The sequence below is a fragment of the Anser cygnoides genome, chromosome 11 (assembly GCF_040182565.1).
Source record: "Anser cygnoides isolate HZ-2024a breed goose chromosome 11, Taihu_goose_T2T_genome, whole genome shotgun sequence".
NCBI lineage: Eukaryota > Metazoa > Chordata > Aves > Anseriformes > Anatidae > Anser > Anser cygnoides.
In genome coordinates this window covers 17,804,560-17,820,687 of record NC_089883.1, presented here as the reverse complement: position 1 = coordinate 17,820,687, position 16,128 = coordinate 17,804,560, and the positions used below count along the sequence as shown (strand labels likewise).

Below are 16,128 nucleotides of genomic sequence, written 5' to 3'. Positions count from 1 at the left end.
TCCTTCAAACATGTAAGCTGTCTTAAGCCATAGTTTTGAACTATGCGGTTGATGGAATGGCTGGAGGAGATGGAAAGAAAAAACGAAGCTCACACATTAAGTAAAATTGAAGCAATTGAAAAAAAATTTGTAAATACATGAAACGTATAAAATATAATAAGGAAAGAGTACTATTGCTTCCTAAAATCCTTTCCCTTTCTTCCTCTAAGAATATTGCAAAAAGTCTTAAATTCCCTTCCATTTATTTGTTTTTTAAACCCTTATTCTGAAACTACAGGGAAAATTCTGGTTCCCCTTGTATAAAGGCAGAGCAGAAAAATACACAGATGTTAGCTGCAGGTGTCACACACCTTAAGGAATGGGAAAAGAGAAATTGCTTAAAAGCATATGGAAATAGCTCCCAAGGGTAGGTCTCTTGGAGTTACTATTGTACTTCCACTAAACCACATAATCCTCTAACAATGTTTCATCCATGTTCCATTGCTTTCAGATCTGCTCCACTGGTGTGAGGAGGATGTAAAATAATCACCAGGACAGCAGCCACTTGAGATTCACACACCTGTAATATGACAGCATGATCTGGCTTCTTTAAACCCTTTACTACATTAATCCAAAAGTATTTTTAGAACTGTTAATAACTGCCAGCTTTCAGAATTCGAAAACTGTTTAAATTTACCCAAGGGTACTAGTAACCAAGGAACTATCCAAAGTTGAGTCTATAGCAGCATCTCTGATAACTCACTGAGAACATGAAAAGGTTAAACATCATATATTTTAAAAGGCAAGAGACTGTAGGGAAGTATAGACCAAATATGCTCACATATACTGTAAAGATTCCAGAATAAATATTTAGCCAACATTACTGTAAGGATTTATGAGGAAAGTAAAATGATAAGAGCCACATCAAAAATTCCTCCTTCACTGTGCTGACAATTTACTGTAAAGGAAGCAGAACCAAACATAATATAACTCTACACTCTTAACGCAGAATCATAGAATGGTTTGGGTTGGAAGGGGCCTTAAAGATCATCTAGTTCCAATGCTCTGCCTCAGGAAGGGACACCTGCCCTAGATCAGGTTTCTCAAAGCCCCATCCAGCCTGGCCTTGAGCACTTGCAGGGATGGGGGCATTCACAGTTCTCTGGGGAACTTGTTCCAGTGCCTCACCACCCTCTGATATAAAATAGCAGCAAGAGGCAAGAGCTGAAGGATGCCAGGTCAGTACATTACAAATAAGGAAATATTTCCAGGGTAGATGTATCTGATAACAAAGCATGGAATGAGAAATTTGAGACAAGGAAGATAACATTTGTAGTATGTAAATTCTGAGCTTCAATGCATTTTCAAGGCTACTCTGTTGGATGTGTGTACGTATGCCCAAGCGCTAACTGTGTACCTGAGACTAGAGATACTCTACAAGTTGATAGCTGCTTCCACATGAGGATGATGTCAGACAAACCATTAAGAAACTTTTTTTTTTATGAATGACTGTTGGTGCACTGAATGGAGAATACTTTTAAGTTTGCTTGAAAGACGTTTTCATAATTTCAATTATTTCATACTTAAGACTGGAAAAAGATTTCTTAAATTCAAAATTACATTTCTGTTAAAGTCAATGGCATTGTACTAGACAGAACAGGGGCCTCAGTACCATTATTGTTTTTGGAAAAACCTAAATTAGCAGCCTCACACTAAAAGAAATGATGCACTGTGTTTGGATAAGAAGCTCAAGATGGCAGTTCAGCTCATGCCATCTGGGTTTCAGCCCACTGCTAATTCTCCAACAGTTTCCAGAGGTACTTACACTCTTCACTTTCCACTCCTGCATAGTTGCCAACTTCTTTGAAGCTGATGTTTCCCAAATGAAGTATTCCAGCCACTATTTGTAGTACCAATGCCTGCTCTTCCGCAAAGATCCCAATCACACTCATTGCATGCTGGAAGAAAAAAAAGTCAACAAAACTGTTCAATTACTTTCACCATAAAAGCTTTTTTTAAATTTTTTATTTTAAAAATTTTAGTTTATGAAGAGTTCAAATACTTAATGCATCCAAATTACATTACAGCCTGAATTATCTAAAGGTACCAGATATCCTACTTGAGCATTTTTATTTTTTAATAATTATATACAGAAACATCTACACCATTTAGAACATGAGTTAGCAAAATAAATTCTGGAAAAAATGTAGTACTGAAATAGCACCTGCCCTTGAGTGTCACACTGAAAATAAATTGTTTACTGCAAAATGGGGAACAACGAACCTAAGAGACAATGATTTTCTTCCTTCTATGCATAGTTTTTCTACTGAGACTAACAATTGTGAAGAGGTACTAGATGACTCTCAACATTACAGTAGCACAGTCTGTCTGGTTTAGGCTATTTCAGCTATTTATTAGAAAGTGATCCAGCACAACATTGTGTGAGCCAGTCTAGAGTACATGACAACTTACAAAATGTCTTTTCAACTTACTCTTTTTCCAAAATACCCAATTAGCTAGAATGTAGAAGTAATGATTTTTTTTTTGAATGCATTTATAAGTGTGCTACAAATAGAAATAAGAAGACATGTTAATATGCTTATTTTAAGTAGTGATTTTCCAATAACAGGAAATCAGGAAGTTGATGTGACCTCCATAAATGTTACACAATGAACTGACAACAATATTGGGTAAAGATTTCTAATCTATGCTTTTTAGGTCCCTTTATCCAGCCTTTCAGTTGTGATGTTTTAAATAGGAACAGAAGATAAGGCACCACCAAGAATTCAGCTAAAAGGGTGCTCTTTTGTATTTTCTTCTAATGGAAATTCCTGAGTGTGTTTGCATTTTCACATTTTATACTGCAGATTCTAAATGTACAATTCATCTGCACACAATTCACAAAATTTTCACCCTTATGAGAAAGGACAAATGGAAAACAAAACACCTCCCTATCAAAAGACAGATTTGTAGCCATCTTCTCAAGATTCTTAGATTGGATCTCCTCAGATCTCCTGGATCTCCCCTGGGTTAATACATAATCTTCTCCAGGTAAAATACCATTTAAGTTACCTCTATGTGAATTTCTCATTCCCACATTAATAACATCAATATCTTTGCAATGGGCAGTGAAGTGAACATACATCCACCACTACACAAATCAGCATCAAAAACCCACCAGTGTTTCTTGGAAATCAGATTTGTCATTGATGTCATCTACTTTGTAGGACCCAGATAGACTCAGATAGTAATAGTAATCCATAGTGGTAATGCCAAGACTGCTTTTTTGTTCTGAAGATGCCCCTTCGATCAGCTACAAAATAAAAATCCCAATATTAGGCATCATATAACAACCTTCAGCACAGATGAAGCTGGTCAGAAACAGGACTGAGTCTGAAATTATTAGGAAAGAAGAGTAATACTGTGCAAAGTTTGTAACCTTCCTATTTTTTGCTAAGTGAAAGACCAGATATTCCTTCCCCCCTCTCATAAATGGTTTGGTAAATGTCTTCTGTTATCTTTATCTCAAAGATTAGGCAAAGCTGGTTTTCCAGTCTTCAATGTTTTACCTAAATCCTCAGGAGAAACATATTTTCCATATTTATTGAAAGGCAGGCACAGTTGTGCAGACATACAGCTGCAATAGGAAGGAATGAACAAACTGATCTCAGAACAGAGTAGTCAAAACCCCAGAGTCTTCAAACTGCCTACATCAAAAAGCTTCTCCTAGACACAGAGGAAAATTCGCAGGGCACTGCAAACTGTTCGTATACCTCAGAAAAGGAGAGTACACAGTTCCTGGAGCAATTCCTGCTCCAACTCAGCTTTCCATCCTCACAACAACACTTCAACTTTATGTGATGCCGTTGACAGTCACTTACTATGTACTGTCTTTACTCTAGTTTTGTAGAGCTAGGTCAGCAGCACTTAAGCAGATAAGAAACTCTAAATAAAGGACCAGCGAAGGCTAGAAAAGCCTTTTGTAACATAAATTCAGAGGATTTTTGGAGAATTCACCATACTGATATAATCCTAAGTGTCCCACAAAATAGAATTAAATCTCTCTTTCACAGCAGAGCTACAGAATTTCAGAGCAGAAAGTAAAATTATATAAGCCAGTTTAAAAAGAAATTTGTTTGAAAGTTCTCATTTTCTATTATATTCTATTGCATTTTTCCATATGGGAGATCACACTGAATTTCCAAGTTCGGCCTCTGAAATATTGAAGTAATTTCTTTAGAGTTAAAAGGCAGCTATATAGGTCTATGTCAGATGGTGCCTTAAGATGCTATAAAGTTTCCCAGTGATATCCAGATTATCCTTTTGAAAACGTGTTCAATAATCTCATTGGGTTGAGAATGACTTTTCAACCAAAAGGAATAACAGGTACAAGTTATTTTAAATAAATCATAAAAGAGCTGTAGGCTTCTGACCTGGTAAAAAATGTGAAAACTCCTCTCTCCAGGATTCCTCATTACAACTCGAGATTTTTCCAGTAGGAAATTGGAGATTTTTCCTCCATCTGGCTCTCCACCTGGGCTAAACTGGATTTCAAAGTATTTCCCCTGCAATAAATAAAGTTGTTGAATGACTAGTAAATAGTAAATCATGCACTACTTGTACTATATCTCAAGGAAGGTTAGTAGCATATTTAATCGTTATAGATATTGTGACTCAGCTACCTCAAGATTTACCAAAGCTTAGAATCTTGAACTATCACATCTTTCCTTCTTTCTTCACTTATACAGTGCTAGACTAGGGATAATACGTCATGCAGTAATGCAAAGGTAGAGAGGAAGTGAGGGGCTTCTTTTTCATTGCTGAGACTCTTGCTTAGCATAAAGGAAACCGTAATGCCCACCTGTACTGAAAGTAAATTTAACAGATTTATGACCAATGGCAAACGCAGTGTTCTGCTTGGAAGCAAGGTAAAGCAATTATTTTGTCCTTTTAGGGAGACATTAATCGTACTAACACTCATGTTGGCTTAGGAACAAATAGCAAATTTGTAAAGCCTATGTGTAACTTTTAAAAACAGAACCTACAGTATGTTAGCTAGTGAGCAGTTACTTCACAATAGTACCTTGAGTACTTTATAAGGACACACTGAAAATAATTCCTGCTTTCTGTACATACTAATAAAGGTATTTAATTCTCATCATATAACTCTAAGGATGCTTTTATGTATTACTAATATATATATATTATTGCATATATTTTACTAACCTGGATGGTTTGTTGCTGTTATTTGCTTACAGACTGAGAATTTTATAAATTTTGACCAGTACATATTGCAAGACTAACAAGTGTATAGTCTATACAGAATTAAAGAGGCCTCTCAACATATACTTTACGTTTTAAAACAGTCTATATTTAATATAGTTTTCCTTCATTTGTATTCATTTTATATTACACTCCTGAATAATTTTATTTATACTTTATTTTATATTTTAGCCTGATATATATTTTATCATGAACAATATAAACAATTTTATATTAAACTACTGAATAATAATATAACACTATAGAAGTTGGAAGCATGAAGGAAATCTCTAAGAGAGACGGACTTACAAATCTGCTGGAGTTATTGTTCCGTACAGTTTTTGCATTCCCAAAGGCCTCTAGTAAAGGGTTGGACTGTAGAATTATATCTTTCACGTGCTAAAATTTGAGGAAACAAAAGAAATAGAGATTCAGAAATAATTTTTTTAACAGCCTTTTGTTTGCTTGTTTTAAGTTCTTAGAGCTTTTCTAGAAAACCATGACATCTAAATTATATATAAAAAAGTAATAAAGACCGTATCTGGAAAATATCCTCATGGATGCAATCTTTTTTCAGAGCTTTCATCTTTTTGAAGCTTCTTAGTTTCTGAAGAAAATCTTACAAAACTGAACAAAATGCCTGAGGCTGCAAACAACTGGTCCTTCTGTTCACAGTTGGGCAAAACAACACAGCCAATAAATTGATATGGTTTTGTTTTTTCTTTCATCATCTTGTTTTTCAGCAATTTCCTTTCTCCACATAAGCACTTAGATCACTTTGAGGGTCTGCAACCGCAATGTATGAAGTCAGAACATGAAATGTAGACTTCTCCAAGTATTTAAGCAACCTGTTTGAGGACCAGTGATGCTGCTACCTAGCTATCTTACACAGCCATACAGTCTGTTACTATTGTTTCTGTATCTGATCCTAGGAGTTGGAAGTATGGTCTAGCTATTAGTTTCAGAAGAAACTTAATGCATGCTGGGCTGTATAAAGAAGATTGAATTTTATTTCAAGTGAAATTTCTCAAGGCAACTGGCTTTACTTCATGGGCTTCTTCTATAGATAGAGCAGACATTGGTAATACAGTTATTAAGAAAAGGAACTATTTGTTGTTTCAGATAGCTTTCAGATACTCTATTTTTGATTAGATAACCTGATGAAACAAGATGATGTTCCTGCTGTTGGTTCTCTAATGCATGCCTACAAATCAGAGACATAACAGAAGTAATAAAAACATGAAAAGCCAGTTCAGTTTTCAATGCAATACCAGTCCAGGAGGAAAAAAAAAAAAAAATCACACCTACTAATAGAAGATTGCTTAACAAGGTTAAGAACGATAATTAAAGTAACTTTTACACCACCTTAACTAAACATATAAATATTTACGCTTTTAGACATAATTTAGTGTGAGAGCTAAAAAAAACTTAACAGAGATCATTCTAGTTTTGTGGGTTTTCTCCTCACACAGGTGGCCCAGAGACCTGCAAGCAAGCAGTTCAGTATTCTCTTCAGCTGACTCCCTACTGTTGAGGACTTGTATATACTTATAGCTGATCACAAGCTTCTGCAGTTAAGTGCCTACTGGCCGCCAGCATCTGCCAAGACTTTGCCATTCTACCTCTGAACTCAATCTTCAGACAATGCTTATGCTTCAGTACTGCCCTAAATCAACTCACCTGTACTTTAGGGCCACCTCCTGAAATTTTGGAGATATAGCTCATAATATATTTAGCAGCCACAGTCTTTCCAGCGCCACTTTCCCCGCTATGAAAAAAGGAACACAAAAATGTACCTGTTAGTTTTTAAATAACTCTAAGAATGGAGTAACTTATGTTTTATCTTTTTTAAGTATCTTAATATTGAATAATAATACCATAATAATGAATAATAATAAGTGTTTTACATCAGGAAAGTTGGTAACACAGACTGCAATACAGTGTTGTAGCATGGTTACTTGTATATTTTTATGAATAAATAATTCTGATTAAATCATCCTGCATGGATACCAGAATCTCTATGAGATTTCAAAGTCAGAATATAATGTAAATTGAGAAATAAATATACTTAAACCAATATGCTCAAAAGAGCACAAGTGTGTAAAGAACTCAATTCTCATTTAAATTTAACAGGATTTCAGATCTCAACACAAAAACTCATTTGAAAATCCAAGCCCTGAGTGGCATGCCAGATGCCTACTTCTTTTGTTTTAGGTGTTCCTGAATGAAATAATGAGACATTATTAATCACATCCTGAATGACGGAAGAACCACCTTCCGGTTCCTATGCCTCTTGACACAGGGTACAAGAAATCTTAATATTCCATACTAGCTTTAATAATTCCTTCCTTCCGTTTGAATATTTCACTTCAATGGTGAATACAGTTTACATTAGATTTGTTTTATTCTGATTATTAAGAGTTTCTTAAGATAGAAAGGAGATCCAATCCAACCTTAACTGTTTATTTCATACCTTAAAGCTAACCTCATTTCAACAGAATTTCTCCAGCCTTACATAAATCTTGCTGCAAATTAGCTTTGCCCTTAATGAATCTACCCTGACCTCAACAACTATAGGAATACAAAAAACAACATAAGGATGTCTGTTCAATGTCATAAAGATATCTGAAATACTTTTTTTTTCCTTGTGTGAAAACCTGTGCCATCGTTAGGCTCCTGAGTAATTTCTACGAATGTTGACTCTTCTGTCCTGCGCCTACTTGTTCCTGGATGTGGATCAACTGCACATCTTTTCCTGCACAAATTTTAGCTATGTTTGCCAGAGAAACATCAGCATGTCCTGCACAGGAAGAGGACTTGCTGAGAATGTCTACTCTTAGCTCCTTATCAGCATGACTAATGGAGGCATTTACAAAGGCTTAATTCTAAAAAAGCTTCCCAAAGCTTCCAAAAGGTACAGAAATACTGGAAGGAGTTTTCTTTTTCTTTTTTTTTGGTCAGAAATATTTTCAGGTGTTTGTCTTCTCCTGACTGCAGTTTTACAGATCAAACAGGATACTTAAAAAGGTGAAAAAATACTTCTTGATCAAGTATGGATCATGACTTCTGTTATTAAGTCATCTTTTCCTAAACATCAAGGAGAAGAAAGCCTGTATTATTGGTATCTAGGACATTCACAGGAACAGACCAAGTTTGTTAGATAGCAAACCATATTTGGAAGTCTGTATCAACAGTATTTAAAGATGTTTTAGAAAAAAATATTTCTTCAAACCTAATTTGCTCAAAGTAATTTGCTTATCCTATTGCAGAACAGGACAGAGAAGCCAATCTACCCCAAAACATATTCTTGAGTTTATATACGCATTTTTCAACTGATTACAGACAAGGATCTGGGGTCAAACACTGAATAAATATGATCAGATGTTATTTAACAAGCAGTAAAAATGTAATACATTTCTTTAAGTTTTTATTTGATGCATAAATTATCCTTCTCTTTGTTCAAATTAAGTATGGTTTACATTACTCGTTCCATAGTGTCTGTCCTGGAAATCAATATGGAGGAATATAATTCCATTTTATTGTTACATCTCTGTTTCAGTATAAGTTATCCTTTATATTAAATGAATTTGGCCAAAAGACTGCCTTTCAGAGTTTGCTGTAGATTTATGCATGCATACACTTTTTCTCAGTTTTATAAGTTTACTGATCAGAGACCAGTAAACAGGTCCAATTAAACTACAGTTGAGCAGCATGAGACGTTCTTTATGAACTGAAGTAATTTTATCTGATGAGATGGTGTCTTTCCCCCAGTAAAGCACAGGTACTCTACTGCCATAGGGGAATTGTGGCATTCCTGGCAAATGATTCTCATGCAGAAGCTTTTTCACATACATTTTAGTGCTCTGTTGCTACTATTTAAGATGAGTTAAGAATCATTTTCTAGCTTGGTAGTTTTAAGTATGTTGGAAGTACAGTGGTTTTTAAAGGTTGAAAAAGTAACGATAATGGCTTAAAGTGAGAAGTGTATTATGGTACAATTTTCTCAGAAACTTTTCTTACTAAAAATAAATCATTATATAGTCTCTATCACTAAACAAAAAAGAACGCACTGAAAGGCATCATATTGTTTTTTTAGCACTATTTGCAATTCCAGAAAAGTTACATTATGTTCAGCAAAGTCAATTAACACTTAGCTGAAATCAGAATAAGAGGGAAAGTTTTTAGCTCCTTCCTTCCTTCCCAGAGGAAATATAATCCAGTGAGTATAGAAGCAAGACCCAATACAGAGCCTCATTCTTCTCTCTAAAATTAATTTGCTGAGTGACATTTAATATTGTCTCCCTGGCTATAAAACAATACTAGTTATCTACATAATCAGGACAAGGTGGAAATTCTAATAATAAATTTTTATAAAGAACACTTGGCTCTACCAGCAAAGAACACCACATATGTAAAATATTCTGTCATGTTTGAATAAGCTTTCTAGTTTGCTTAAATACAAAATTTACTTTCTCCAGTGATGTTCAGAGACCTCAGCAGCATAACAGCAGTGATATATTTTCCCCTCTGAAACAGAGAGCTTTTACCTAACTTTTTTTTACTACATTAGACTTGCATTTCTACTACTTCCTCATTAAAATTCAGCCATATTTCCAATTAGATTCTGTGTAGACGTTTTAGAACTATCAGACATTTGAGTCTTCTGGAAGTTTGAGGCACAAAAGCTGACTAGAAATCTCATATTAAATTTTTAACTTGATAGACTTAAGATAGATAGATAGTTGTTTGCTATATCTCCTGGCAGAAATCACAGAAAGAAATGGAAAATATAGTCCTCAACTTTATAGAGAGGTAAAACCTTAAGAATAATCTGAAGAAATATTTATAGCTACACAATAGAAAAATACTTATCATAACCTCCACTCTCTTAACTAAAGGACGGTGATAGACCAGAAGGAATTAAAAGCCACAACAGACAATCCTTCTTAATTAAAATCTTGATTAGACAACTCATTGTTGCTCGTTTCGAAGGGCTGCCATTTCTAGTGAGGAAGAAATATGAACGGTCTGCTGTAGCAGACACAGATTTATCAGCTTGGTTCAGTAGAGGCTTCAATTAAGTATCACACTTCAGTACAACATAAGCTCAGTAAGAAATCCAACTACAGCATAACTGCATTACTCGTATGAGCAATCTTCCTTTGTAATTCCGCCTGGTGCATACTAAACTAGGGAAGAAGCTTGCAGATGCTGCTCCCTCCTCCCACCGTAGCACACACTGCACCTGCATTCAGCCCAGCCAGAATCCAGCCCAGGAATAACTTCATTGTTTACACTGTTAACAGCCATTCAAAATAACTCACGGCTCCTCAGCTATAATTAGACATGTGTACATATAATTTTCTTAAAACATACACATATATACTGCAATTATTCCACTAATGAAACAGTCTTTCCCAGCCCTGGAATGGTTGGTCAGTGAGGATTTTCTCTTTTTCATTAGTATTATCATGTAAAAAGATTATTTTTGGTTACTATCTATGCAGTCTTTCAGAGAATTGTATGTTCTTTTGGATCTGCCTTCCTAGTTAATTCAGTTGTTTTTTTTGAAGAGGAGGAACTTTTCCCATCAGTGTCCAAACGCATTAGTAAGAATCCTGGAACTCAATGTCCTGTGAAAAGGTTGAGTGGTCCCCACATACAGATAGGTTCCTGACCACAGTGGGGTGCTGCTGGGACCTTCCTTCACCTGCCTGGAAACCTACATCTGGTCCCCACAGTTTGAATGCATGACCCCTCCCAGGTCTGGAGGTGGATGCCACAGGTGCCCAAACCACATGCTGTGGAAAGACAGAGCTGTGCAGCAACCCCATCCCCATCATTGTTTTGTCTCCACGTGCACCATAGGCCAGACTCAGCCCACTCTACACATGATTTTGTCCCTTCCCTCTTTGCAAACCTTTCTTTAAAAATGTTGACTGACATCTTGAGGATGGGGGAAAAAAAAGAAAAACAATGGACTTGTTTCTGTACTAGCTTGCTCTGTTTCTTTTGTTCCATTAGGGATTTCCAGTGAAGCCAATCCAACTTTAGACTGTTAGACTGGCTGCGAAGAAGAGAAGCAAATCAGTACCTCATTGCATTGCCATCATCACTCATTTCCCACAGGATAAATTTTTATGGAAAAAGTTATGGTTCACTGAAATGCAAAGGTTTGTATGAAGCTGCTTACATTCCACAGACTTCTGTGGAGCTGAAGACAAACAAATGGAGCTGTATCTCAGTTTTCTGACAATCAGCAGTTTGGGGACGGTAATGGTAAAATCCTTGGCAGCTATTAGGTGAAACTGATGCTGTGATAGTAGACACATAGCTAGCTAAAGCATCTGCTTAACTCAAGAGCTGCAGGATGTTGGGAACTTCTAGTCTGCTAGCAATTTCAGTGCTTTCTGGTCCATGAAATAACATAAAATGGAAGCAACAGAATGCCAAATTTCACAAAACTTCCCTTTTAAGCCAATCTAGTCATTAGAAATTTTGATGTCATTCTAATCGCAAAATATGGGATATAGCTAAACAATTTAAATGAACTGTGGTCAAAAGGATTAAAATATCATGCAAAACAAAATCAATTTTATGAAAGGCTCAGTTACCAATTTCACAGAAATTAACTGTGTCCCAAAAAAACAAATACTACCATGAAAACTACCTGTAAGTCTAGTCTGCAGTCTTTCCAGTGTTTGTAATAAGAAAAATCATAGGACAAATAAAAAATGTTGAGAGTAAGAGGAACTCTTTGAAATATCCCTGGAAAACATGATTTTTCTTGTTTCAGTTTTGCAGTATATTTTAATTAACTCCAGCATATTTTGAATAGTCTGTGCATATATTGAGAAAAAATTCACTCTGCACAGACACAACGCACACACTCTGAAGAGTGTACCATCCATCATTTACGCACAAGAATGCTCTCAAGAATTTAACCTGTGAATTCAAAAAGGCCTGTGACTCCACTCTGAAAATGTGACTCCTCTGTATACATTACTTTGGGCATTAGCAACATACCAAAAATTGTGCTTTCTATTAACAGTCCACCACAGTTTAAGAATTTGCACTATAAATTTAGCTTAATATGAAATACTGAAGGTCTGGGATGTTATTTTGTACAAAAATCAAAATAAATCTCGATTTTACTCATTCCTAACAGGTCTGAATTTGACCAAATGGTACTAGTAACTTCATCATGGCAACAGGCATCAATTTTCCCCAAAAGATAACAGCTCAGGGATCGGTTTAGAAATATGAGAAGCAAGATATGAGCTTTGGGCTTTTTAAGTTATGTGGCACCATGTAACAGCAGCCTAGAAATAGGGAGGCCCTTGTAGGACAGCTCAGCATCACAAACTCTTAATGCCTGGCTGACCTTCCTGAATGTAAAACCAACAATTTCTGCATACCTACATGCACTTTTTACTAATACTAAGAGGGACACCTGTCGGTTTTTCTAGTGTAACCAACCTGTCACCCAGAAATGCTCTGCCTGGATGACCCCCAGGCATAAATCCAAATAACACAATGAATGTAACTTACAAACAATTATTCCTCACAAGCTCTCTAGGCAGCTCATTAGTGAGATATGTAAATATTATACCTGTTTTCACAATGAATCATTCAGTAGGGTATAAGAAAACTTGCACATGGAGCACCTCCACATGTAAGATCCACTCACTAAGCCCCTGTGCCTTTATATTACTGCTGTGAAACTGAAATTAGCAAGTGGCTGGGGAAAGGGCATTGAGGCTCAACATCAGTGACCCTTCACCATTTCCTGGCAGGTTCCAGCCAGCAGTAAGTTACACGGCATCAGATCAGATCACTGACATCCTGCCCCTTGGGGCTGTGACACTGCAAGGCACACAGCCACCCCAGGGAGAAGAGCAGGGAGGGTCCCCCAGACAAAGAAAAACACTCAAGTCTTGAAATCTCTTCTGTTAAATTCAGCAGCAGTTAAATTCATAGTGATGTCTCTCTGAGTGTTCTGAAGATAAATGATAGAAAGCTTAAGAATGACTGTTAATAAAATAATCGCTGTTTAACTTAAGAGAATTTTTTTCCTTTTCTTTCCTTTCGCTGCTTCTTGACTGATACAATCCCACAGGCTAGTGATCTCCAAACTTTTTTTTGACTGTGCACCCAATCAGTAAGAAATTACTGAACACACACTCCCAATATATATAATTTAATTATTTGCAAAATATATAAATGTATTTGGACAACAGTGCCATATGCAAACTGCGGTTCCAGGTGAACTACAGTGAACCTCTTAAGTTTTCCATTCAAAAAGGAAAATATTTAAGAGGGATAGTGTATCAGATCAAATATCCTGCAGTTCTTGCTCTCTGCACATTTTTTTTTATCATAGACCATGTACAAACTCACAGATGAGACCAAAGCATACCTCTGTACCCAAAATTCACTGTCCCTGTGACTTAAGTAATGCCTATTATTAAACAAGCTCAGTAATAAATTCAAAGTGAATTCCCTCAGCCTAATAATTAAAATGGAATAATAGCGAGGACAAAATTAATTTGCTTGTATCTCTCTTCTCCTTTTGTCTCTGACTGAATACAAGGAAAACTATAAAATGAACAAAAGTGCATTTATTTTTAATGGGGAAAAAAAAGAAAGAAATAGAACTAAACCCAGAGTATGTTAATGTAGTCAATGTGAGCATTGGATTTTGCACTGCCTGTGGATGCTATAGCTGTTAATCTGTACCTCATGTAGTCATTCAAGCTATTGCAGATTTGATATCGGGCATGAAGCAGAGAGAGAGCAATTTTTTGTTAAGCTACCAGGATTCCACTGGAAAACAAAAGGGAGGGTCAGAAAATACTTAGCTATCCTAGAAAACCCCAAAATATTCAGTGGTCATGGACACAGAAGGTTTTTATTAGTATAGTAAAAAATAAACTTTTCCATTTCTTGAAGTTAAAACAAAAAAAAATTTTTTTGCAGATCTTTTTCTTACCTAATAATGACGCACTGATTTTCTCTGTCAATAATCATGTTTCTGTACATGCTGTCTGCAAGAGCATAAATATGTGGCGGGTTTTCATATTGTGCCTAGAAAGGGAAACAGAGCATAGTTTTTTCAACACAGCATTAAGCAATGAAGCAAGAGCAATATAATTTTTTATTTAAATTGGAAGAACTATTTTCCTGGAAAAAAAAAAGGAAACAATTCTCTATCCCACTTTACACTGAAGATTCTGAGGATTTTTTTTTGCTTGTTTAATAAAAGCAAACCAAAGCCTCTACTTTTGTTACTGATCTTTCTCTCATCTATAATTTTCTCCTGAAGTATTGTAAACAGTCTGATCTAAAAATAGGCCGTGTTTGAAATACATTACTTGTCCAAGAGAAACTCATATAATTTAAGCCTATCCCACCAGTGGTCATATGCTAACAATAAACTACCTAAGCCACTACACAGAGCCCGGTGCTGTAACGGCCTCATTTTCATCCACTGCACCCACTCAAACCGAATGGTTTCCCTAGTCTTCTATCTGTGGGCATGTGAGCAGAGCAGGAAACTGCATTTTAACTCCCTAATGTCCTCGTGCTGCTCCCTCTTCAAGCAGTATTTTCACAACTGGTATCTAATTTTGGGATCTTGATTTTCTTATTGTTCTTTTCGAGTCTGAGGGATCTCTTCCCATATTCTCCAAATCCACTATGGCCATTTTGTATTATGCACCACACTTTAAGCACCCAATAGCTTAAAAACTGCTTTTGCAGGGGGAGAGACCTATCAAGGGGAAAAGCCTGGTATGCATTAGAGTTAATCAATGCAAGTATTTTCTTGAGATACTAATTCTATGTTCTGGGGAATTCAATTTGAAGACTCAGTATATGGTAATGGATAACAGCCGACTTCTCCAATACAACGCACTACCAAAACCCAGAAACATGCTTTCAAGAGTTTAACCATGTAGAATAACATTTACATGCCTGCCAATACTGTAGTACATTAGAGACTGCTTTACTTACGGCTCCTTGGTACATCTCAATTTCCTTTTCCCCAAAATATGGCATTTGTTTGAAAGGATTCACAGAGATTAACACAGAGCCAATATATGTCTGTATTTAAAAGCAGTTAAGGTAACTACACTTTAAAAAGTATTATCTTACCTCTAGCGACTGCCAAAGAACCTTTCCATACATTACGCAGTAGTACATAGATTCAAGTAATACAAAAAAAGAAACACAGCTTAAAACAATTATTAATAAAAATGAAATTAGAAGGCTTACAAGAATATAAAAATATCATTCAGGGGGATACTTTCATATTATCAAAACATGTATTTTACAACAAGCTAAGTACAGGAACATGTATTACAGGCCCAAATCCAATACTTCTTGAGTAAAAATACAGAAAGGAAATGGTATATTTGAACTGCTTTGCTCCTTTGCAACTGAGGAGATCGTGTTGCTAGTATTGAAAAGATTGTTTTGACCTTCGCAGAATGAGCTGTACTGACACATTCTGATCTCACAGAGATTGTGCTGAGCACGCAGACAGATGGAAACAGCCTGGACTGAGCTGAACTGGACAATTACTCAGCTGCATGTACAAGTCAGAGAGCTAAGGGAATTAGGTAATTCAGTTATGTGGTGTTACTTTATGAACGTAACTATTAACAGTCCATACAAGTCATAATATCCTGCAGGCTGTATAAGAAGACAGTTCCTAGAAGTCTTATCCTGCAGGCTGCCCTATAAGACAACAATCAGTTACAAGCTATTATTATGCCCAGAAAGCTTTTTTGCAACATTTTGAAGATTAGCGTTTCACAGTTCTGCACTGAGCTGTACATGTACCTATATTTAGAAAATACTTTAGAAACCTTTAATATTTGAATT

At 36.0% G+C, this 16,128-nt stretch overlaps 1 protein-coding gene across 7 annotated transcripts in view; it reads right to left on the bottom strand.

Annotated features, from left to right (window-relative positions):
- The window catches only part of MYO1E (myosin IE), a 259,158-nt gene that overhangs the window by 37,839 nt on the left and 205,191 nt on the right, over positions 1 to 16,128 (bottom strand). For all 7 annotated transcript variants that reach the window (XR_010834323.1, XM_067004122.1, XM_048060311.2 and 4 more), the window contains 7 exons: positions 15,256 to 15,345; positions 14,234 to 14,328; positions 6,922 to 7,009; positions 5,551 to 5,640; positions 4,413 to 4,544; positions 3,158 to 3,292; positions 1,805 to 1,937 (listed from right to left, as the gene is read on the bottom strand). Coding sequence is in view for 6 of the 7 variants with exons in the window: in XM_067004122.1 (XP_066860223.1) it covers positions 1,805 to 1,937; positions 3,158 to 3,292; positions 4,413 to 4,544; positions 5,551 to 5,640; positions 6,922 to 7,009; positions 14,234 to 14,328; positions 15,256 to 15,345 (763 nt within the window). In the remaining variant the exon portion in view is untranslated. The remainder of the gene's footprint in view (positions 1 to 1,804; positions 1,938 to 3,157; positions 3,293 to 4,412; positions 4,545 to 5,550; positions 5,641 to 6,921; positions 7,010 to 14,233; positions 14,329 to 15,255; positions 15,346 to 16,128) is intronic.